Source organism: Tachyglossus aculeatus, chromosome 1 (genome assembly GCF_015852505.1).
Source record: "Tachyglossus aculeatus isolate mTacAcu1 chromosome 1, mTacAcu1.pri, whole genome shotgun sequence".
Lineage (NCBI taxonomy): Eukaryota > Metazoa > Chordata > Mammalia > Monotremata > Tachyglossidae > Tachyglossus > Tachyglossus aculeatus.
Window position 1 is genome coordinate 77,444,743 of NC_052066.1, and position 24,066 is coordinate 77,468,808.

The window sequence follows — 24,066 nt, forward strand, 5'->3', positions numbered from 1 at the left end:
CCAGAGTAGTGAAATGATAATAACAATAACATTATTAATATAATAACAATATAATAATATTAATGATTTATTATTATTATGGTATTTGTTAAGTGCTTAACTATGTTCCAGGCACTGAACTAAGCACAGAGGTGGGTACAAGCAGATCAGGTTGGACACAGTCCCTGTCCCATATGAAGTTCACAGTCTCAATCCCCATTTTACAGATGGGGTAACTGAGGCCCAGAGAAGTGAAGTGACTTGCCCAGGGTCACAAACCAGACAAGTGGCCGAGCCAGGATTAGAGCCCATGACCTTCTGATTTCCAGACCCGTGCTCTATCCGCTGTTCACTACACCATGATTTGCCCAAGGTCATCCAGCTGACAAGTGGCCAAGCTGGGATTAGAACCCATGACCTTCCAAGTCCCAGGATCATGCTCTATCCACTATGCCATGCTGGTTCTCTTACCATGACCAGAGCACTGCGCCAAGCCCCTGGAAGAGTACAACCCAACAGAGCTGGAAGACACAGTCCCTGCCCACAAGGTAAGCACTTACTATGTGCCAAGCACTGGGGTAGTTAGAATAGAATCAGATCAGACCCAGCCTTTCTCCCACACAGGGCTCACAGTCTAAGGGGAAGGGAGAATAGAGGAGGATTTTCCCCCTCCTTCTTACTCTGTGAACTTCATGTGGGACCTGATAATAATAATAATGATAATGGTATTTTTAAGCACATACTACATGCCAGGCACTGTACTAAGCACTGGGGTAATAATAATAATAATAATAATAATGGCATTTATTAAGCGCTTACTATGTGCAAAGCACTGTTCTAAGCGCTGGGGAGGTTACAAGGTGATCAGGTTGTCCCACAGGGGGCTCACAGTCTTAATCCCCATTTTACAGCTGAGGTCACTGAGGCCCAGAGAAGTTAAGTGACTTGCCCAAAGTCACACAGCTGACAATGGTCAGAGCCGGGATACACAAGATAGTAGACACAAGATAATCGGGTCAGGCACAGTCCCTGTCCCACATAGGACTCAAAGTCTTTGTCCCCATTTTACAGATGAGGTAACTGAGCAGCGTGGGAAGCAGCGTGGCTCAGTGGAAAGAGCCCGGGCTTTGGAGTCAGAGGTCAGGGGTTCAAGTCCCGGCTCTGCCAATTGTCAGCTGTGTGACTTTGGGCAAGTCACTTCACTTCTCTGTGCCTCAGTTACCTCATCTGTAAAATGGGGATTAAGACTGTGAGCCCCCTGAGGGACAACCTGATCGCCTGGTAACTTCCCCAGCGCTTAGAACAGTGCTTTGCACATAGTAAGCGCTTAATAAATGCCATCAAAAAAACCCAAAACTGAGGCACAGAGAAGTTAAGTGATTTGCCCAAGGTCACACAGTAAACAAGGGTGAGCTGGCATTAGAGCCAAAGTCCTCTGAGTCCCAGTCCCTTGCTGTTTCCATTACGCCACACTGCTTCCTCTGTCTTTCCCAGCACTTAGTACAGTACTTGGCATATAGTTAATGCTTAATGTATATGGAATGATTGATGATTTCCCAGCAATGGGCCCCGCCTCCAATCCTTTATTCTGTTGTGGTGCTGCCCTAACCCCAACCATTGCCCTAGCTCTCTCTTGCTCATCATCACCACTTCTCATCGCCTCTCTCCTCCCACCCCCGGCTCCCAGGATGCCTCTCCTCTCCCCCAAACCAGACACATCTTCTCCCCCCCACACCACTCCCCCTCTCCGGAGCGCCTGCCGGACATTCCAGTTAAAGGAATTTTCTTTGTTCTGCGGCTCTTAGCTCCCTTATGTTTTTAATTCGCCATTCTTCAGTTCGTGAGGCCTGGCCACCCCTGCTCTAAACCATTTAGCAGACTGCATGTGACCAAATGACAACCAGGATTATGTAAATGCTCCATTATTTATTAGAAGCCGCAATTTGTGTTTTGGGTAAATTCATTTTCCAGGTGATCCCATCTGAATAATTACCAAACAGTAACTAATGTGAAATTGCTCTCCCCTTAACAAAAAAGCATTCCGTTTATTTTATAACCCCTTCAAGGAAGTTCACAATTTCAATGTACCAGAAACCCAGTGACCTTATACACCGCCTCCAAAGCCATGGTATTTGTGGCACTGCAAACTCAATCAGGTGGCCTGAAGTTACTCCTGTTTTATTTACCACCAATACTTTAGATGAAGAAATACATTCCACCACACAAACAATGACACTGAGGCCGTGGTAAAAAAAAAAGCTAAAGCAATGTCTCAGCTTTTCTCTGTGTTCTATTTCCTTGGACCCTAAATGAGAAAAATGCTGGAGAAGCAAACTTCTAAAGGTTTCATTTCCCACACATAACTTTCACGCAAGTCAGAATGCCCACCAGACTCCAGCTCTCACAGAAAATTCACACCCAACACAAGGAAGGGCCTCCTGGACTAAATGTCTCGACTGAAGTGACTTCTGCCTCATTTTCTCCCCGACTCCTGCAATGCCCATTTGGCTCTGTGGTTTGTGGCTGCTCACAGCAGCTAGTGTCTTTCCAGTGAACCACAGTATCGGAGTTCTTTCCAAATCATTTTTGCCTCAGGCTGTGACCTGCTCTTGGCTAAGGAATGGACTCGTCCTACCTCATTGATGGCCAGCTGCTCTCCTCCACCTCCCGGATGGCCGTAATGGTGATTGGAACTCCGGAAGTCCTCATACAGATCCTCCTCGCTTCCCACCTCATCCGTAAGCGCTGTCTTGTCCAACGCTCCATCAGTGATCACTGAAACAAATTAGAGGAATGGTTGACTGAAGATTATTTTCGGCTGGAGGGGAGACAAAACTGTCAAACAGATGGAATCTTTTCATGATCAGCCATTTAAAAACGTGAAAATGTTTCAATGTAGCCTAGCAAATTATGCTAAGCTTCAGAAAATGTTGTTCGGTCTGCAAGCGGCCCCTCCAAATTTTAATTATACCACCTCCTGCTTCACCTGGCTACTTGTACTGCTCCTGTTCTCTTTAGCAGTAGGTAGAGCTGGACAGAGATATTATTGGATCTGGGGTTGGCATGTGTTTCAAGGGCACTCAACCGGCATTACCCCTATAACATCAACTTGCAAGAGTCCCCACAAAACACGCACACATCACTCCCCCCCCTCCCAGCTCCCCACCTCACCAGCTGATTTCAACCCTACCCTCTAGCAATCTGACTAAATTTCTGGCAGCCAAAGGGGATCTGGGAGGCGACTTTTAAAAAAGAGAATACAGATCCATGGACAAACAATTTGCAAAGCAAATCAGAAGCCACTAGCTTCTCTCGCACTACTCCTTTGCCATAACCTCAAAGGAAAAAAACAGTGTGGCCCTGCGAGTTTTGAAGATAAATTTTCCCTGGAAACTCCACCTGGGACCCAGAGCCGCACAGGACCAACCTCAAACCCCATCTTAATATTATTGGAGATCGATCCTGCAGAACCAACTCCCACTACAACCCAGCGTACATGTTTCGTTCCTTTAATGCCAGTCTCAGTCACTGTACCTCAGTTGCATCTGTCTTCATGATGACCCGTTGCCCACATTCTCCCTCTCGCCTGAAACTCCCTCCCAGTATGTATCCGTCAGGCCACCACTCCCTTCAACTGTAAAACCTTCCTAAAATCAAGAAACCTTCTCCAACACCTCATTTCCCCACACACTTCACTCTCTTTTCTGTGTCACCCTAGTACTTGGGTCTGAATAGAGCACAGGCCTGGCAGTCAGAAGGTCATTGTTTTTAATCTCGGTTTCTCCACTATATAATAATAATAATAATAATGGTATTTGTTAAGCACTTACTACGTGCCAACCACTGTTCTATGTGCTGGGGTAGACACAAGGTAATAAGGTAGTCCCAAGTGGGGTTTACAGTCTTAATCCCCATTTTACAGATGCAGTGACTGAGGCACAGAGAAGTTAAGTGACTTGCCCAAAGTCACACAACTGATGAGTGGCAGAGCTGGGATTAGAACCCGTGGCCTCTGACCGCCAATCCATGCTCTTTCCACTAAGCCATCCTGCTTCTTGTCTGCTATGTGACCTTGGGTAAGTCATTTTACTCTTCTGGGCCTTGGTTACCTCATCTGTGAAATGGGGAGTGAGACTGTGAGTCCCACGTGGGACTGGGTCTGTGTCCAACCTGATTTGCTTGTAATAATAATAATAATGATAATGATAGTATTTGTTAAGCACTTATTATGTGCCAAGCACTGTTCTAAGCTCTGGAATAGATATAGGTTATCAGGTTGTCCCATGTGGGGCTCGCAGTATTAATTCCCATTTTACAGATGAGGTAACTGAGGCACAGAGAAGTTAAGTGACTTGCCCAAAGTCACACAGCTGACAAGTGGAAGAGCCAGGATTAGAACCCACAGCCTCTGACACACAAGCCTGTACTCCTTGCACTAAGCCATGCTGCTGCACACAGTAAATGCTCAATAAATGCCATTGATTGATTGGTTGATTATTTATCCTCTCCTGGCAGCCTGCCCTGAGAACTCTGGTGTCAGAGTCCTTCTGCCAGGCCCGCCAGATTGCATTTCGGGCTTTCCCCCTCATTTGGGATCTCCAACCCTGATGAGGACGATGATGGTATTTGTTAAGCACTTACTACATGCAAAGCCCTAACTATGTTTGCGTCAAGCACTGTTCTAGGCATTGGGGTAGATACAAGCTAATCAGGTTGGACACAGTCCCTGTCCCACACAGGGCTAAGAGTCTTAACCCCCATTTTACAGATGGGGCCCACTGAGGCCCAGAGAAGTGAAGCGACTTGTCCAAGGTCACACAGCAGACAAGCACCAGAGCCAGGATTAGAACCCAGCTCCTTCTGACTTCCAAGCCTGGGCTCTCTACCCTCTAGGCCATGCTGCTTCCTGCCTCCTTCTTAGGGCCAAGGGCGGCCACAGAGCCCTGGCAAGGAGGTGGTAGAGGGAGGGAAGGAGAGCAGAACTACCAGCACCGCTAGACAGCAACCATTAACCAAGCAGACACTAGTGCCGATTAATGCAGGGTGATACAGGCTCAAGGAACAAATACATAGCCCTCTTCAGCCTATTGTGGCAATGTCTGAGACACAAAATACTCCCAATATTATCTGGTTTAATCTGAAGCCTTTAAGGTAATTATATTTAGCTGTCCTCCATTTTTTAAAATGATGCTAGTGAAGATGAGATCCTAGCTGTGCATGTGATGACTGTAGCTGAAAAGACTGTTGTGAGACCAATTCTCTCTCCCACACTGGAGGCACGTGAAGATTAATATATATACGTATATATGTATATATGTTTATATGTATATATGTATATGTATATATATAATGTATATACATATACATGCATATGTATATATACAAATATGTATATGTATTTATATGTATATATGTATATGTGTTTATATGTATATATGTTCATATGTATATATGTTTATATATGTATATATGTTTATATATGTTTATATGTATATATACATATATGTACATATGTTTGTACATATTTTTTACTCTATTTATTTATTTTATTTGTACATATCTATTCTATTTATTTTATTTTGTTAGTATGTTTGGTTTTGTTCTCTGTCTCCCCCTTTTAGACTGTGAGCCCACTGTTGGGTAGGGACTGTCTATATGTTGCCAATTTGTACTTCCCAAGCGCTTAGTACAGTGCTCTGCACATAGTAAGCGCTCAATAAATACGATTGATGATGATGATGATGATGATTAATCCTTGGTTCTGATGGTACTTGTTAAGTGTTTTCTATATGTGCCAGGCACTGTACTAAGCACCGGGTTGGATACAAGCAAATCAGGTTAGACACGGTCCCTGTCCCAGATGGGGCTCACAGTCTTAATTCCCATTTTACAGATGGGGTAACTGAGGCCCAGAGAAGTGAAGTGACTTGTCCAAGGTCACACAGCAGACAAGTGGTAGAGCTGGGATTAGAGCCCAGGTCCTTCTGACACCCAGGACTGTGCTCTTTCCACTAGGCCATGCTGACGGCTTGCCCCATACAATTTCCAGGTATCCCAAATTTTTGCAAGGTCTTTGTAAGTGTTGTGCTTCTCTGGGCAGAGAAGCAGCATGGCTCAGTGGAAAGAGCACGGGCTTTGGAGTCAGAGGTCATGGGTTCAAATTCCGGCTCTGCCACTGTCAGCTGTGTGACTTTGGGCAAGCCACTTAACGCCTCTGTGCCTCAGTTACCTCATCTGTAAAATGGGGATTAAGACTGGGAGCCTGCCGTGGGACAACCTGATCACCTTGTAACCTTCCCAGCGCCTACAGCAGTGCTTTACACATAGTAAGCGCTTAATAAATGCCATCCATTATTATTATTATTATTTGTTCATGGAGATTTCTCTCCCACTTGCTGCCTTTCGGGCTGCTCTGTCTTCCAGACCTGGGCAAAATTTATCTGCAATTCATGTGGTTTCCCCAGTGCCAATGTGGCTTGTAAACTCACCAATTATCTGCACTCAAACCCCTGGTTTCTTTTAAGGTCAGGTCTAGACTAGGGTAGAGTGGAATTAATACCACCTCCAAGAATCCTGATTCCCCAGGGGCATTAAAGCCATCTAACTGGACATTTTCCCCAGGAGCGGATGTATTGTTTGGGCAAGAAACTGAGACGCAGAGAAGCCAAGTCCCACATTAGAGCAATGACTAATCTGAAGTTAGATACCTTGAATTCTACATAAAGAGGTGTCTGCTTTCCCCAATTCCTCAACCCATCTGCCTCCTTCCCCACCCCCATCTACACCTCTTCCTAGCAATAGTGCTTTCAGTTTTGGAACTGAGGCCCAGATAACAGAGCTTGGCAAACTTTGTGAACTTAAACAAGTTTAACAAGCACAATCCCTACACTTCTGTGGAGTTTGGTGTCTACGATGGCTTTGCCGGGAGAACCACTTCTCTTGGCCGCTTCTGGGATCAGACTCTCCCTGCCTTCTGACTTCCGAGCAGACTGCAGTGATGTTTACCTGCATTGTATCTTGCCATGTGCTCTGCTTATGTTTATCGTTATATTGTACTCTCCCAAATGCTTAGTACAGTGCTCTGCACACAGTAAGCACTCAATAAACATGATTGAAGAAATAAAAGAGTGACTAGTGGATAGAGCACAGGCCTGGGATTCAGGAGGACCTGGGTTCTAATCCCAGCTCTGCCACTTTGCTGTGTGACCTTGGGCAAGTCACTTCACTTCTTTGTGCCCCAATTACCTCATGTGGAAAATGGGGATTAAGAATGTGAACCCCATGTGAGATAGGCCAGTGTTTAAAGAGGGAAAGGGAGCAGTTACTGAGTCGATTTGGCTTATCAATCAATCTTAATTATTGAGTGTTTACTGAGAAGCAGCGTGGCTCAGTGGAAAGAGCACGGGCTTTGGAGTCAGGGGTCATGGGTTTGAAGCCCGGCTCTGCCAACTGTCAGCTGGGTGACTTTGGGCAAGTCATTTCACTTCTCTGGGCCTCAGTTCCCTCATCTGGAAAATGGGGATTAAGACTGTGAGCCCCCCGGGACAACCTGATCACACTGTAACCTCCCCAGAGCTTAGAACAGTGCTTTGCACATAGTAAGTGCTTAATAAATGTCATTATTATTATTATTATTATTACTGTGTGAGGAGCATTGTACTAAGAGATTGGGAGAGTACAATATAACAGAGTTTGGTACATATGTTCCCTGCCTACAAGGAGCTTACAGTCTAGAAGGGGAGACAGATATTGATATATATAAGTAAATTACAGATAGGTCCATAAGTGCTGTGGGGCTGGGATGAGTAGGGGAAATGAGGCCTTAGTTGGGGAAGGCCGGAGCCTAGGTAGACCACCAAGATCATTCAGTCGCAAATTCCTCATTTTCCTCAAAGAGGAGAATATCTGAACTGCCACAGTTCTCCTCTTCCCCTTGCCTGTGCAGACAGGGCCCAAACCAGGGAACCCTCACAATCCCATTAGTTCCAGCTCCTAAACACCTGGAAGAGGGGAGGCGATTAATAAAGTGGTCTGTTCTAGTATAGTGGTCCCCATTCCTTTGGTAAAACCCCTAATTAAGTAAAGCACAGTGGGGCCATCTTTGAGCACCTCTGAACTCTGGAACAAATGTTGCACAAGGAAAGATGGCTCCTGAGGCCTTTATATGAGGGGCAGATTTCATAGCAAAAGCTCATCTGGAACAACTACCTAGAAGGAATTTTTATAATCAGTCAATCGATCAATGATATTTATTGAGCATTCCCTCAGTGCAGAGCATTAAGCACTTGGAAGAGTACAAGAGAGCGAGTAGATAGAATCCCCATCCTCAAGGAACTTGTAGACAGACGCATGGTAGAGGGGGAAGCAACAGACTTCAGAGATGTGACCATAAGGGCACTTCTGTGGGGGTGGTGCATTCCCATGTGTATAATTGATGTGGAAGTGCTGAACTGATAGTAGTAGAGGAAATGGGGATGGGGCTAAGAGATGAATCAGGGAAGGGCTTCTGGAGGAAATGTGAAAGACTTTAAAGATGGGGAGAGTGGCGGTCTGTTGGGTGTGACTGGGAAGGGAGTTCCAGGATGGAGGATGGGTATGAGCAAGCAAGATGACAATGAGGCCCAGTGAGTCAGTTGCCTTGAGAATGAGTAGGCTGCTTTGGGTCAGGACAGAGTTTCTTAAACCGCAGAGTGGAAGCTTGAGAAAATTGTTGGGAAGTTCCGAAGGCCGATGGAGCTCTGATGGGCTGAATATAGTGTGCGCCCAAACTCCTTCTCAGCACACTTCCTCCTGGCTCTGTTTTCCTCTTTGCTTTTCCTCAGAACCCATGCTCACCCCTCCCTCTTCCCATCACTTCCTTCCTCATCATCATTTTCCTCTAGCTCTTTAATGCCCCCTGTTTAGCCCCTCCTCTTCCGGAAGAAATGACCAAAAAAATCACTCTTTTTCCACTTCTCCAAGACGTGGAGATCCTGACACACCCCTTTCCGGTGGAAGGAAGATGAATGGGGAGAAAGGAGAGGATAGGAGATCGCCAGAATCTATCAGGGATTTCAGAACCACAGGGCTAGGAGGAATATTGGTCCAAAGCCTTCTCTTTGGTCCTTTTCCTTCAGAGCAATGCCATAGAAAGAATTGTTCATGGCTTGGGTGATTAATCCACTTTTGAATCTTAGGAGCTGCTGTAGCTGGTGAAAGAAAGCCAGTATTTTATTTTCCTTCATGTGGACCGCCAACGAAAGAAATACAGACTGTAATTTGAATTCTAATTAGTGCTAGCTCTGAAGGAGGCGAAGCCTTCTTAGCAAAGAGCTGTACTCCAAGGAACGTTTCTGCATCATAAAACACCAAGTCTATGCCATGCAAAAAAAGATACACCAGGGGGGCAATTTGAAAAACGCTCCATTGCAATCCTAGGGCTCATTGAATTTAGGACCTTTAGTGATACTCTGGACTACAGGGGACTTTTTCCCTGCCTGGTTTATGCATAAATGCCATAAGCAGACTGGAAGAAAGAATGGTAGGGAAGCCATTATGGGTTTTATGGGCCTCTTTTTGAAAAAATTCACATCCCACAGGCAAAACACATTTATTTTCCACCTTCAGGAAATAATAACGATAGCCCTTTCTGAACACAAAGCCTGCTTCACTGTTACGAGATGGGCTAGAAGCTTTCAGGTTTAAATGAGTTGGAAACTGCAGGATCAGTAGTTTTTTGTGTGGGGAATCATGGTTCACTAATGACCTCCATCTTGCTAACTCCATCTTACTCCTCCTTGACATCTCAGCCACCCTCGATATTGGTCACCACTTTCTACTCCTGGAATCACTATCAGATTTTGTTTTGACTGACAGTACTCCCCTGGTTCTTCTATTATGTTCTCCATGTGGATACCCCCCACATCTATCTCACTAACCCTTCCCTACACTGTTACATTTTCTCTTGCCGTTAAAACAACTCCATATTGATCTCCTGCTGGTACTTCAAGTTCGGTAGGTCTAAAATGGAAATCCTCATCTTCCTCACAAACTCACTCTACCACCAGACTTTCCCAGCCCAGTTGGCAACCACCAGCTTCTCCATCCTAGGAGCCCACAACCTTGGTATTATCTTTGACTCCTTGCTGTCTTTCAACTCTCATAATCAATCTGTTGCTAAATCCTGCTGGTTTTTCTTCCATGACATTTCCTGGACCTGCTCCTTTCTCTCCATCCAGTTACTGCCTCCCAGTTCAGAGGGGAAATAGTGAAATGGGGAGGGGCAGGGCATTCATGGTAGGGAACATGTCTATTTACCATGTCTTGTATTATAATCCCAAGTGCTTAGTACAGTGCTCTGCACACAGTAAATGCTCAATAAATACAACGAATCAATTGAGTTTGGTGGTGAGAGAGACAGGAATTGAGACAAAGTGAGTAGGTGGGCTTGAGAGGAACAAAGTATGTAGTCTGGGTGGAATTGGAAGAAGAGAAAGGACAGGTAGTGGGGAGAGAGCTGATTGGGAGCTGATCAGTATGCAGAGAAGCAGAGAAGAATGAACAATCATTGGCAATTTGTGGGGGGCAGGGAGTTGTGTGTCTAAAAAACAAGATGGACAACAGACTGATGTATTGAATGGGGAGGGGGAGACTGGAGGCAAGTAGGTTAACGAGGAAGTTGATGCAGTAGTTAGCTTAGGCCTGGACTAGTGTAGTGGCTGTTAGAATAGAGAGGAAGGAGCAGATCGTGGAAATTTTGTGGAGGGAGAATCAATGGGTTTTGGTGACAGATGAAATACGGAGGCTGAAAGAGCAGGAGGAGTCAAAGATAATGCCAAGGCTATGGGCTTGAGAGATGGGCTTTGGGCTTGAGAGGTTCAGGTCTCAGTCCTTCTATTCTCCATCTGCGCTCATTCCCTTGGAAAAGTCATTCGGTCCCATGGCATCTCTATGCAGATGATACCCAAATCTACATCTTCCCCCCTGATCATTCTTCCTCTCTCCAGGCTCACATCTGTTGCCTTCAAGACAGTGTGGCCTGAAAGGAGTAGCATGACCTAGTGGATAGAGCATGGGCCTGGGAGTCTGGAGGTCACGGGTTCTAATCCTGGCTCTGCCACTTGTCTGCTGTGTGACCTTGGGAAAATCACTTAGCTTCTCTGTGCCTCCATTCCCTCATCTGTAAAATGGGGATTAAGACTGTGAGTCCCATGTAGGACAGCGACTGTGTCCAACCCGAATATCTTATATCTACCCCAATACTTAGAACAGTGCCAGGAACATAGTAAGTGCTTAACAAATTCCATCATTATTATTATTATTATTATTATTACTTGGTTGTCCTCTCGTCACCTCAAACTTAACATATCCAAACAGAGCTCCTTATCTTCCCACCAAACCCTGACCACTCCCTCATTTTCTCATCACTGTAGATGGGACCACCACCCTTCTCATCTCATAAGCCTGTAACCTTGGCATTATCCTTGACTCTCTTTCTTATTCAGCCCACATATTCAATCCATCACCAAATCCTATTGGTTCCACCTTCACAACATCGCTAAAATCTGCCATTTCCTCTCCATCAAATGGCTACCATGTTAATACGATCACTCATCCTCTCCCACCTAGATTACTGCATCAGCCTGCTTGCTGACCTCCCAACTTCCTGCCTCTCCCAACTCCAGTCCATACTTCACTCCACTGCCTAGATCATCTTTCTAAAGAAATGTTCAGGTTATGCCACCTCCGCCTCCTTCAAAAAAATCTCCACTGGTTGCCCATCCACCTCTGTATCAAACAAAAACTCCTCATCATTGGCTTTAAAGACCTTGGCTTGCCCCCTCCTGCTTCACCTCACATCTTGCCTTCTCCAACCCAGTCCACATACTTAGGTCCTCGGGTGCTAATCATCTCACTGTGCATTGATCTCACCTGTCTTGCCACTGACCCCTGGCCGATATACTGCCTCTGGACTGGAATGCCCACCCTCCTCTAATCCACCAGACAATTACTCTCCCCCTTTTCAAAGTCATATTGAAGGCACATCTCCTCCAAGTGGTCTTCCCAATCTAAGCCCCACTTTTCCTCATCTCCCACTCCCTTCTCTGTCACTGTGACTTGCTTCCTTTCCCCTCTCCCCTCTCTCCCTCCCCCACTCCCTGCCTCACAACACTTAGCAGCATGTGAGCCCACTGTTGGGTAGGGACCGTCTCTATATGTTGCCAACTTGTACTTCCCAAGCGCCTAGTACAGTGCTCTGCACACAGTAAGCGCTCAATAAATACGATAGATTGATTGATTGACTTAGTGGAAAGAGCGCGGGCTTGGGAGTCAGAGGACGGGGGTTCTAATCCCGCCTCCACCACTTGTCTGCTGAGTCACCTTGGGCAAATCACTTAACGTCTCTGTGCCTCAGTTACCTCATCTTTAAAATGGGGATTAAAAGTGTGAGCCCCATGTGGGACAACCTGTTTACCCTGTATCTACCCCAGCACTTAGAACAGTGCTTGGCACATAGTAAGTGCTTAACAAGTACCATTATTATTATTATTATATCTGTAATTTTATTTATTGTATTCACATCCATTTATTTGCAGTGATATCTGTCTCCCCACAACTAGACCGTGAGCTCGTTGTAGGCAGGGATGGTCCCTGTTTATTGCATACTGTACTTTCTCAAGCACTCAGTACAGTGCTTTGCACACAGTAAGCACTTATTAAATGCAATTGAATGAATGAATGGGGATAATAGTGATGATGTCAACTGAGATGACAAAGATAGGTTTAGGGGAGGAATTGGGGAGGAAGATGAAGAGTTCAGTTTTAGATATGATAGGCTTGTTGAGGGAAAATATAGGAGTCTGGGAATATAGTTACATCTACCTATCTATCTCTCCTTCATTGTTAAAAATGAAATGGACAGTGATATCTTAGCCATGCATGCAGACGTGCCTGAAAAGATCAACCAAAGGATCAACTGTTGCCTAGCCCATTCCATCCTACGTGCTTTTAAAGACAGTTTTTTAATAATTATAATAATTATGGTACTTATTAAGTGCTTACTATGTGCCAAACACTGTTCTAAACTCTGGGGTAGATACAAGCTAAACAGATTGGACAAAAAGGGCTCACACTCTTAATCCCCATTTTACAGATAAGGTAATTGAGGCCCAGAGAAGTTGAGTGATTTGCCCAAGGTCACACAGTCGACATGTGGCAGAGCCAGGATTAGAACCCAGGTCCTTCTGACTCCTAGGCCCAGGCTGTATTCACTAACTCATTCTGCTACCTCATATAGAATCAACCTCTAATTCCAAGACTAAATGCAAGTGCTTAAATGATTTTGGATAATCGCACAGTTCCCCCTTATTATTAATGATATTTGTCGGGCACTTACTATGTGTCAAGCACTGTTCTAAATCCTGGGGTAGAGCACATTAATCAGGTCAGAAACAGTCCCTGTCATTCATTCAATCGTATTTATTGAGTGCTTACTGTGTGCAGAGCACTGTACTAAGCGCTATGGAAGTACACATGGAGCTCACAATCTAAGTAGGAGGGAGAACAGGTATTGAATCCCCGTTTACAGGTGAGGAAACTGGAAACTCCCCTTTAAATTTAATCTCTTTCCACTTACTTTTCTTTAGCCTTCATGGTGGAGAATGGATAACATCCATTCAGCTTACACAGGCAAGAAAGGCAGAGTATGTATATTGAAAGACACCGTGAAACAAATTAAGGGGGCACCTGGCTGCCTTCTAATACTATTATAATCTAAAAATCAAATATCAAAAATAACTCCCAGGACAGAAAGCAACCCTCAAAAGTCACCAAGGGCTATTTTTCATACAACTCCTATTAACTTCAGAAGCATGGATCCATGCAAAGCCGGCATTATACAGTACTGGCATGCTGACAGATCTTTCAACACTTTCATTTTACCTCCTCTTTTTCAGACCTTATAATTCAACCACTCTTAATCTCCCCGAGTTGAAAATGGGCACGTTAGTTTCAACTGGATGTGTTTATTTTAACCCCCTGATGATTGAAATGGGTATCGAGCTGAAATGAAATAGTTTTTGGAGTGTTTACTTTTGATGAGAGCTCTCCCAGAATTCAATAGAAGTTGGCATAGTTTAGTGGGTTGAAATTCCCTGTAGTTCTCAGGGCCAGTTTTCATTAATGTCCGTGAGAGTTAAATGCATGGAAAAGCCAAAGAATGAGTCCCCAGTGGTGTGGATTCCACTGTGCAAATAATCTATTATTCAGCATGCAGCAGTCCAAAGGACATTTGAAAAGGACTTTGGATCAGATCTGATCGTGAAATCAGAGTCCACTAAATATCCCCACACATTCATTCTGGGCCAGGTCACTCTTATGTGACATCCATCAGGAAACTAAATAGATCTACCTTGGAAGATTTTTACCTTTAAGAGTTTTTTCCACCTGTTGTATGCCAAAAATAAGATCTTTTAATGTTGAAGAACTGTTCTGGGTCAACCACTTCCATATCAGTAATCATCCCAATTTCTTTGACTGTGCTACATTCTTTGAGATTATGTGTTTCATTCTAATGATTATTCATCAGCTACAGACCATAAAGTCCATATAGATTTAGAAAAATCTATGTAAAAACTGCAAGAGCATTTATCTGATTTATAAGGGGCACTGAATGTCGGTTTAGTCTATCTAATCTCATTGTTTACTTCAAGGTTTCATTTTGATCTAAAATGCCTTGTAAATTTTTTCAGAGCCTTAAAGTATTTCCCAGTATCTCTAAACATTCAGCATTTTTTTTTCTCTTGTGTATTCTCTGTTGCCCCATATTCTGGGCCTAGATGAGAAAGAGAAACTCTGGGGAGACTTTATCTGGGTTATTAAAATGTTATATACTTCAGGCAGATCATCTGCTCCTGAGCTTTATCCTCTCATGTTTGTTTTTCTTAGCGTATTTAGTTTGCTTTGTTTTGGGAGCAGCTCACTAATATTCTGGGCTGCTCTTCTAGACCAGACCTTTATTTTCATTTAAGAACAGCAATAATTGGTGCACTGCACAAAGTAAACACTCAATAAATACCATTGATGTTATTAATTCAGACCCATGGACCCTCAGCTGAGGATTTCATGATTGAGTGACCTCAGCAGGCTCGGAGGAATAGTGTGATGACTATCCTCCTTCAAATAATAATAATATTAATGTTATTAATAATAATGATACACAGTGGTATTTGTTAAGCATTTCCTATGTGCCAAGCACTGTACTAAGCCCTGGGGTAGATATAAAATAATCAGGTCAGATACAGTCTCTGTCCCACACAACTCACAGCCCAAGTAGGAGGGAGAATGAGTATTTCATCCCCATTTTACAGATGAGGAAATGGAGCTTTAGAGAAGTTAAGTGACTTATCCAAGGTCACACATCAGGCAAGTAGCAGAGCAGGAATTAGAAAGCAGGTTCCTGGCCCCAGTCCTGTTCTCTTTCCACTAGGCCATGCTGGATCTGTCGTCACAGCTGTGGTGGTGATGCCTTATTCTAAAACCTCAAGCTCTTCTATCTAATCATCCATCTCTCACCCAAACCCTCTTGAAACTCCTGAAAATTTTTTCCTGCACAAAATATTCTGTGTATCACTGATCAGTTGCTAGGCCAAACCTTCTGAAGAGATCCAACAGGTGAGAACACAAAGCTGTTTTAACAGATATCAGAAAGAGCAAGGCTTTCTCTGGGGCTCAGATTGTTTCCCTGGAAGAAGGTGGGGGATGAGGTTTGTGGAAGGAAAAGGCGTTCCTCTCACATAGGGGAGATTGGAATTTACTGCATGGCCCAGAATGACAACTAAATACAGCATCTTAATGGTCCATGTTGTTCATGTGCTCTGGAGCAAGGAGCACTCAGACCCCAACTTTATCCTGCCGCCCACCCCCACACAATGCTCTGGGGGTGACAGACTTCCTGTCCAGGTGACAGCAACACCCTGCTTTGGAGAGAGCTGGAACTGGACTGGAGCAGTCTCTAGAACCAAGCAGCGTGAAGCAGTGTGGTTCAGTGGAAAGAGCGTGGGCTTTGGAGTCAGAGGTCATGGGTTCAAATCCAGGCTCCACCAACTGTCAGCTGTGTGACTTTGGGCAAGTCACTTCACTTCTCTGTGCCTCAGTTACCTCATCTGGAAAATGGGGATTAAGACTGTGAGCCCCAAGTGAGACGAATGATCACCTTGTAAACTCCCCAGCGCTTAGAACAGTGCTTTGCACATAGTAAGTACTTGATAAATGCCATCATTATTATTATTACTAACCAAATGCAACACCAGCAGCAGCAGCAGACTGCATCAGTGCTAGGAAAAGCCTTATGATGCCTCCAGGGACCACTCACAGTCTCTATTAGAGTCCTGAGGTAGAGTTTCTGCTAACTGGGGAAGGTCTTCGCTCCCCTGGTCATAGACAGCATGACCCATAGAGATGGTACAGGGCTTCTGGGATCATTTTCCCAATGTTAGGAGAGTTTCCAATCTTCGGAGGTATTTTCAGTCAGTACGAGATTGGTTCAGCCCAGGGTCTGGGAGCTTCTCCCTTATTTCCCCCTTCCTTTCTCCCTCCCTCTTGCTTTGCTCTGCTCTGACCATTCCCCCTTCTGGGCAATCTGACCCTTTTGTAAAGTTTGTGATTTTTGTTGTATTTTTTTAATAGTATTTGTGAAATGCTTACTAAGTGCCAGGTAATGATGATGATGGTTTTTGTTAAGCACTTACTATGTGCAAAGCACTGTTCTAAGCGCTGGGGAGGTCACGAGGTGATCAGGTTGTCCCACGGGGGGCTCACAGTCTTAATCCCCATTTTACCGATGAGGGAACTGAAGACCAGAGAAGTGAAGTGACTTGCCCAAAGTCACACAGCCGACAAGTGGCGGAGCCAGGATTTGAACCCACGACCTCTAACTCCAAAGCCCGGGCTCTCTCCCCTGAGACACGCTGATCTGTGTGGCAGAGTGAAGTCGGGACTGGAGAGGAGGCCAGGTGAAGTCAGCTAGGAGGCTGAAGCAGGAGTCAAGGCGGGAAAGGAGAAGTGCTTGGATCAGCACGGTAGAAGTATGGATAATAATAATGATGGCATTTGTTAAGCGCTTACTATGTGCAAAGCACTGTTCTAAGCGCTGGGGGGAATACAATGTGATCAGGTTGTCCCATGTGGGGCTCACAGTCTTAATCCCCATTTTACAGATGAGGGAACTGAGGCTCACAGAAGTTAAGTGACTTTCCCAAGGTCACACAGCTGACAAGTGGCTGAGCCGGGATTCGAACCCATGACCTCTGGCTCCCAGGCCCGGGCTCTTTCCACTGAGCCACGGTGGGTGGATTCTAAAGATGTACTGAAAGTAGAATCTAAAGGATTTGGGGTACAGTTCTAAACACTGGTGTAGATACAAAGCGATCAGGTTGGACACAGTCAATGTCCCCCATGGGACTCACAGTCTTAATCCACATTTTACAGATGTGGTAGCTGAGGCCCAGAGAAGTGAAGTGATTTGCCCAAGATCACATAGCAATGACAAGTGGAGGAGCTGGGATTAGAACCCAGACCCTTCTGACTCCTACATGCCTCTCCCCCCCGTCCCAGTCCCCTGTTACTAAAAGAGCATTGCTGCTGTCCTCTAGACTGTGAGCACCTTGAGGGCAGAGAACATGTCTGCCAACTCTGCTGCTAGAGAAGCAGCGTGGTTTAGCAGAAAGAGCATGGTATTGGGAGTCAGAGGTCGTGGGTTCTAATCCCGGGCCTGCCACTCATCAGCTGTGTGACTTTGGGCAAGTCACTTCACTTCTCTCTGCCTCAGTTACTTCGTGTGTAAAATGGGGATTAAGACTGTGAGCCCCATGTGGGGCCACCTGATTACCTTGTATCTACCCCAGCACTTAGAACAGTGCTTGGCACATGGTAAGTGGTAAACAAATACCACAATTATTATTATTGTTAATTATTATTATTATTACTTATTATTATTATTATATTGTACTCTTCTGAGTGATTAATACAGTGCTCTGCACAAGTAAGGACTCAAGAAGCAGCATGGCCTAGTGGAAAGGGCACAGGCCTGGGGGTCAGAGCACTTAAATTCTAATCCCAGCTCTACCACTTGTCTGCTGTGTGACCTTGGACAAGTCACTTCACTTCTCTGGAGAAGTAGCGTGTCTCAATGGAAAGAGCATGGGCTTGGGAATCAGAGGTCATGGGTTTGAATCCCGGCTCCGCCACTTATCTGTGTGACCTTGGGCAAGCCACTTAACTTCTCTGGGCCTCAGTTACTTCATCTGTAAAATGGGGATTAAGACTGTGAGCCCCACATGGGACAACCTGATCACCTTGTATCCCTGGAGCGCTTGGAACAGTGCTTCACACATACTAAGCACTTAACAAATACCACTATTATTGTTCTCTGAAAAATTAGAATTAAAATTGTGAGTCCTATGTGGGACAGGGACTTGGTCCAACCCGATTATCTTGTATCTATCCCAGTTCTTAGTACAGTGCCTGGCACCCAGTAAACCTGGCACCCAGTAAACACTTAAGAAATCCCACCCCCCCAATAAAAAGCACTCAATAAATTCCATTGCTTGACTAATTGACTGTTCCAGTCCAAAGTAACCTATTCATTCTCAAGTCAAACAACTAACTCTGCCATGTCCTTTTCTCCCTTGCCATTGACCTCTTACTTCACATCTGGGACACTACTACACTCACCATTTTAAAAGCCTTTTTTTATGGCATTTGTTAAGCGCTTACTATGTGCAGAGCACTGTTCTAAGCACTGGGGGGGGGGGGATACAAGGCGATCAGGTTGTCCCATGTGGACCTCACAGTCTACATCCCCATTTTACAGATGAGGTAACTGAGGCTCAGAGAAGTTAAGTGACTTGCCCAAGGTCACACAGCAGACATTTGGCGGAGTTGGGATACAAACCCATGACCTCTGACTCCAAAGTCCGGGCTATTTAATATCACATCTCCTCCAGGAGGTCATCCCTGATTAATCCCTCATCTCCTTATCTCTTCCCCTACTACCACTCCAGCACTTCCAAATCAGCTACACACATGGAAATTCACTACCTCCTCCAAAGCGTACTTTTGTGGATACATTTAAAGTCTGTTGCTTCCCTTTCTATTGTTCTTCTAGCTATAATAATAATAATAATAATAGCATTTATTAAGCACTTACTATGTGCAACGCACTGTTCTAAGCACTGGGGGGGATACTAGGTGATCAGGTTGTCCCACGTGGGGCTCACGGTCTTAATCCCCATTTTTCAGATGAGGTAACTGAGGCACAGAGAAGTTAAGTGACTTGCCCAAAGTCACACAGCTGACAAGTGGCGGGGCCAGGATTTGAACCAATGACCTCTGACTCCAAAGTCCGTGCTCTTTCCACTGAGCCACGCTGCTTCTCTGTTCCCTGAGGGCAGGGACTGTGTCTACTAATGCTAGCATACTCTTCCAAGTGCTTAGAACAGTGCTCTGCAACAGAGTAAGTACTCAACAAATACTGTTGATTGATTGATTGATTGATTATTTGTCTTATGCCGTCGCGTTATCTCCGACCCATAGCGACACCACGGACACATCTCTTCCAGAATGCCCCACCTCCATCTTCAATCATTCTGGTAGTGTATCCATAGGGTTTTCATGGTAAAAATATGGAAATGGTTTACCCTTGCCTCCTTCCGCACCGTAAATTTGAGTCTCTGCCCTTGACTCCCTCCCATGCTGCTGCTGCCCCTCACAGGTAAGTTAATTACTCCTTATTACAGAGTTCCAAACACCATAAGCGCTCAACCAATGCTATCATTTGATTGACTGACTGACTGAAGAGAAACAATCAATCAATCAATCAATCGTATTTATTGAGCGCTTACTATGTGCAGAGCACTGTACTAAGCGCTTGGGAAGTACAAATTGGCAACACATAGAGACAGTCCCTACCCAACAGTGGGCTCACAGTCTAAAAGGGGGAGACAGAGAACAGAACCAAACATACCAACAAGATAAAATAAATAGGATAGAAATGTACAAGTAAAATAAATAAATAAATAAATAAATAGAGTAATAAATATGTACAACCATATATACATATATACAGGTGCTGTGGGGAAGGGAAGGAGGTAAGATGGGGGGATGGAGAGGGGGACGAGGGGGAGAGGAAGGAAGGGGCTCAGTCTGGGAAGGCCTCCTGGAGGAGGTGAGCTCTCAGCAGGGCCTTGAAGGGAGGAAGAGAGCTAGCTTGGCGGAGGGGCAGAGGGAGGGCATTCCAGGCCCGGGGGATGACGTGGGCCGGGGGTCGACGGCGGGACAGGTGAGAACGAGGTACAGTGAGGAGATTAGCGGTGGAAGAGCGGAGGTTGCGGGCTGGGCTGGAGAAGGAGAGAAGGGAGGTGAGGTAGGAGGGGGCGAGGTGATGGACAGCCTTGAAGCCCAGGGTGAGGAGTTTCTGCCTGATGCGCAGATTGATTGGTAGCCACTGGAGATTTTTGAGGAGGGGAGTAATATGCCCAGAGCGTTTCTGGACAAAGATAATCCGGGCAGCAGCATGAAGTATGGATTGAAGTGGAGAGAGACACGAGGATGGGAGATCAGAGAGAAGGCTGGTGCAGTAGTCCAGACGGGGTAGGATGAGAGCTTGAATGAGCAGGGTAGCAGTTTGGATGGAGAGGAAAGGGCGGATCTTGGCAATGTTGCGGAGCTGAGACCGGCAGGTTTTGGTGACGGCTTGGATGTGAGGGGTGAATGAGAGAGCGGAGTCGAGGATGACACCAAGGTTCTGAATTGTGAGGTTGGGACTCCCCAGCTCAAAAGCAAAAGCCAGCCAGTATCTGTAGAAGCTGGACTATGCAGACCATCTAATTGGCCTAAATTCATCAGAGAGTGGCCAACATTCAATTTCCTTGCTACTCACCTATTCACTCAATCGTATTCATTAAGCACTTGCTGTGTGCAGAGCACTGTACCAAGCAATTGGGAAAGTACAATACAACAATAAAGTGCCCACAACGAGCTCACAGTCTAGAGGCGGGGAGACAGACATCAATACAAATAAATAAAATTACAGATATATGCATAAGTGTGGTAGGGCTGGGAGGGGGGAAGAGCAAAGGGATAAAGTCAGGGTGACGTGGAAGGGAGTGGGAGATGAGGAAAAGTGGGGTTTAGTCTGGGAGGGCCTCTTTGAGGAGATGTGCCTTCAATAAGGCTTTGAAGAGGGGGAGAGTAATTGTCTGGCAGATCTGAGGAGGGAAGGCATTCCAAGTCAGAGGTAGGACATGGGTCAGAGCTCCTGCTACAACCCAGCCAACCTTCTCACTGTACTTCGATCTCTTCTATCTCACCTCTGATCTCTCAGTCACATCCTGCTCCTGGCTTGGAATGCTCTCTCTTTTCATTTCTGACTGACGATTACTCTCTCCACCTTCACAGCCTTATTGAAGACACACGTCCTCCAAGATGCCTTCCCTAAGTCATCCTATTTTCATCTCCCACTCCCTTCTGTGTTGCTCTGACTTGCTCCCTTCATTCATCCTCCCTTACAGCCCTACAACATTTATGTAGAAATCTGTAATTTTATTTGTTGATATTAATTTCTATCTCCCCCTCTAGACTGCGAGCTTGTTGTGGGCAGGGAAAGCATTATATTGCTATATTGTACTCTCCAAAGCGCTTAGCACAGTGTTCAATAAATACTGTTGAGTGACTGACTGACTTGTTTAGTTCAGGTGAGGGAAGGCACAGAGGGGCATTGGGAAGAGGCGGTGGATTTGCCAAAAAGGGTTCCTAGCTTAAAAGGTGGCTGGATGCTTGTGATGCAGAAGAAGGGCAGAGAACACTGGCACATGAAGGAGCTATTTATTTATTCATTTATTTATATTAATGTCTGTCTCCCCCTCTAGACTGTGAGCTCCTTGAGGGCAAGGAACACATCTACCAACTCTGTTATACTGTTCTCCCCCAGCCATTAAGTAATAATGATAATAATAATAATAATAATAATAATAATAATATTAATGGTATTTGTTAAGCGCTTACTATGTGTCAACCACTGTTCTGAGCTCTGCGGTAGAGACAAGTAATCAGGTTGTCCCACATGGGGCTCACAGTCGTAATGCCCATTTTACAGATGAGGGAACTGAGGCACAGAGATGTTAAGTGGCTTGCCCAAGGTCACAAAGCAGACAAGTGGCAGAGCCAGTCTGCGTCAAGTGCTCAATAGATATGATTGATTGATTTAACTCAAAGTAGTGTCTCATCTCCAGTGCTTAGAACAGTGCTCCAGTGCTTAGAACAGTGCTCCAGTGCTTAGAACAGTGCTTTGCACATAGTAAGCGCTTAACAAATACCATCATTATTATCATTTCAGGCTAATCTAGGTCAGTAGTGAAAACAGCAAGCTCTTACTATATGAGAACGCCTTTATCAGAAAGCCCACTTTTTAACTGGGGGTGGCATCAAGTCAAGTATCTAGGTCCAGACATTCAGTCAAGCTTGTGAGCCTTTTATGATGGTAGTAATGATAATTATGGTATTTATTAAGCACTTATTATGCATCAAGAACTATTCTAAGCATTAGGGTAGATATAATAATAATAATACAAGTGATAATAATAATGATGGTATTTGTTAAGCATTTACTGTGGGCCAAACATGTTCTAAGCACTGGGGCAAGATACAAAGGAATCAGGTTGTCCTACTTGGGCCTCACAGTCTTTAATCCCCATTTTTTACAGATGAGGCCCAGAGAAGTGAAGTGACTTGCCCTGTCACACAGCAGACAAGTGGAGGAGCCAGGATTAGAACCCACATCCTCTGACTCCCTAGCCCATTCTCTTGCCACTAGGCCAAGTTGCTTCCCACATAATCTGAGCCCACTGAGCCCCCTCCTTCCTCTCCCCCTCCTCATCCCCCCACCTTACCTCCTTCCCCTCCCCACAGCACCTGCATATATGTTTGTACATATTTATTACTCTATTTATTTATTTATTTTATTTGTACATATTCTATTTATTTTATTTTGTTAATATGTTTTGTTTTGTTGTCTGTCTCCCCCTTCTAGACTATGAGCCCACTGATGGGTAGGGACCATCTCTATATGTTGCCAACTTGTACTTCCCAAGTGCTTAGTACAGTGCCCAAGCACTTAGTACAGTGCTCTGCACACAGTAAGCGCTCAATAAATACGATTGAATGAATGAATGAATAATCAGGTCCTAGGTGGGGCTCACAGTCTGAGTAGGAGGGAGAACAGATATTGAATCCCCATTTTGCAGATGAGGGAGCTGAGGCACAGAGAAGTAATGTGACTTGCCTAAGGTCACAGAGCAGACAAGTGGCAGAGCTGGGATAAGGATCCAGGTCCTCCTACTCCCAGGCCTACACTCTTTCTACTAGGGCTCACTGCTTCTTACAGAAAGAAAGATTCAGTGGGTACTCTCTCCCTTCCCTGGACCACAGCTAGCCTCTGCAGCTGACACACGCTCCCCACCAGGGTCACATCTGACCTTTCTCTTTCCTCTCAGAAATCAATAATTTCATCAGTCACTAAGAAACATGAAGCCACCAGGGAAAACTTTCAGCAAAACAGAAGAAACCCCAAACACCTCAACTTCTTCCCATTAATTTTAAGTAGATCTCCCAGTATTTGACTTGCCAGATATATCCTAGCAACCCTGCTCGCCCTGAGCCAGGGAGGATGTCATGATTTATCATCTGGGCCTCCCACGTACACGTCAAAGCGTTGCAGTTGATTGCCGTGAGTTTGAGCCTGAACTAGGGATTTATGTCACTAAAATATGAAGGCAAATTTATAACTCTGTCAGACTGCCTGGCCAGTTATTCTTCTTAGTCAAGAAGCAGACAATCTCCTGAGAGGGGAAAACGGGACCAAATAAACCTTTTGCGACTTGGGAAGTGCAGCTATCTGAGATGAGATGAAGGCGGGATGAGAAGAGGCCCCTCGACAGGAGCAGGGTGGGGCAGGGAATCAATGAGGTGGGGAATAAACTGCAGCAGTCACGCAGACTGGGAAAAACAAGTGGGGCAGTCCAGCTGGGCTCTCAGAGACACCTGTGGAGGCTC

The 24,066-nt window shown here is 45.1% G+C and overlaps 1 protein-coding gene across 1 annotated transcript in view; it reads right to left on the reverse strand.

The window, feature by feature from the left end:
- The window catches only part of ARHGEF4 (Rho guanine nucleotide exchange factor 4), a 473,125-nt gene that overhangs the window by 84,289 nt on the left and 364,770 nt on the right, over positions 1-24,066 (reverse strand). The window contains 1 exon segment of the mRNA XM_038770130.1: positions 2,615-2,754. Within this exon segment, the coding sequence (XP_038626058.1) occupies positions 2,615-2,754 (140 nt within the window).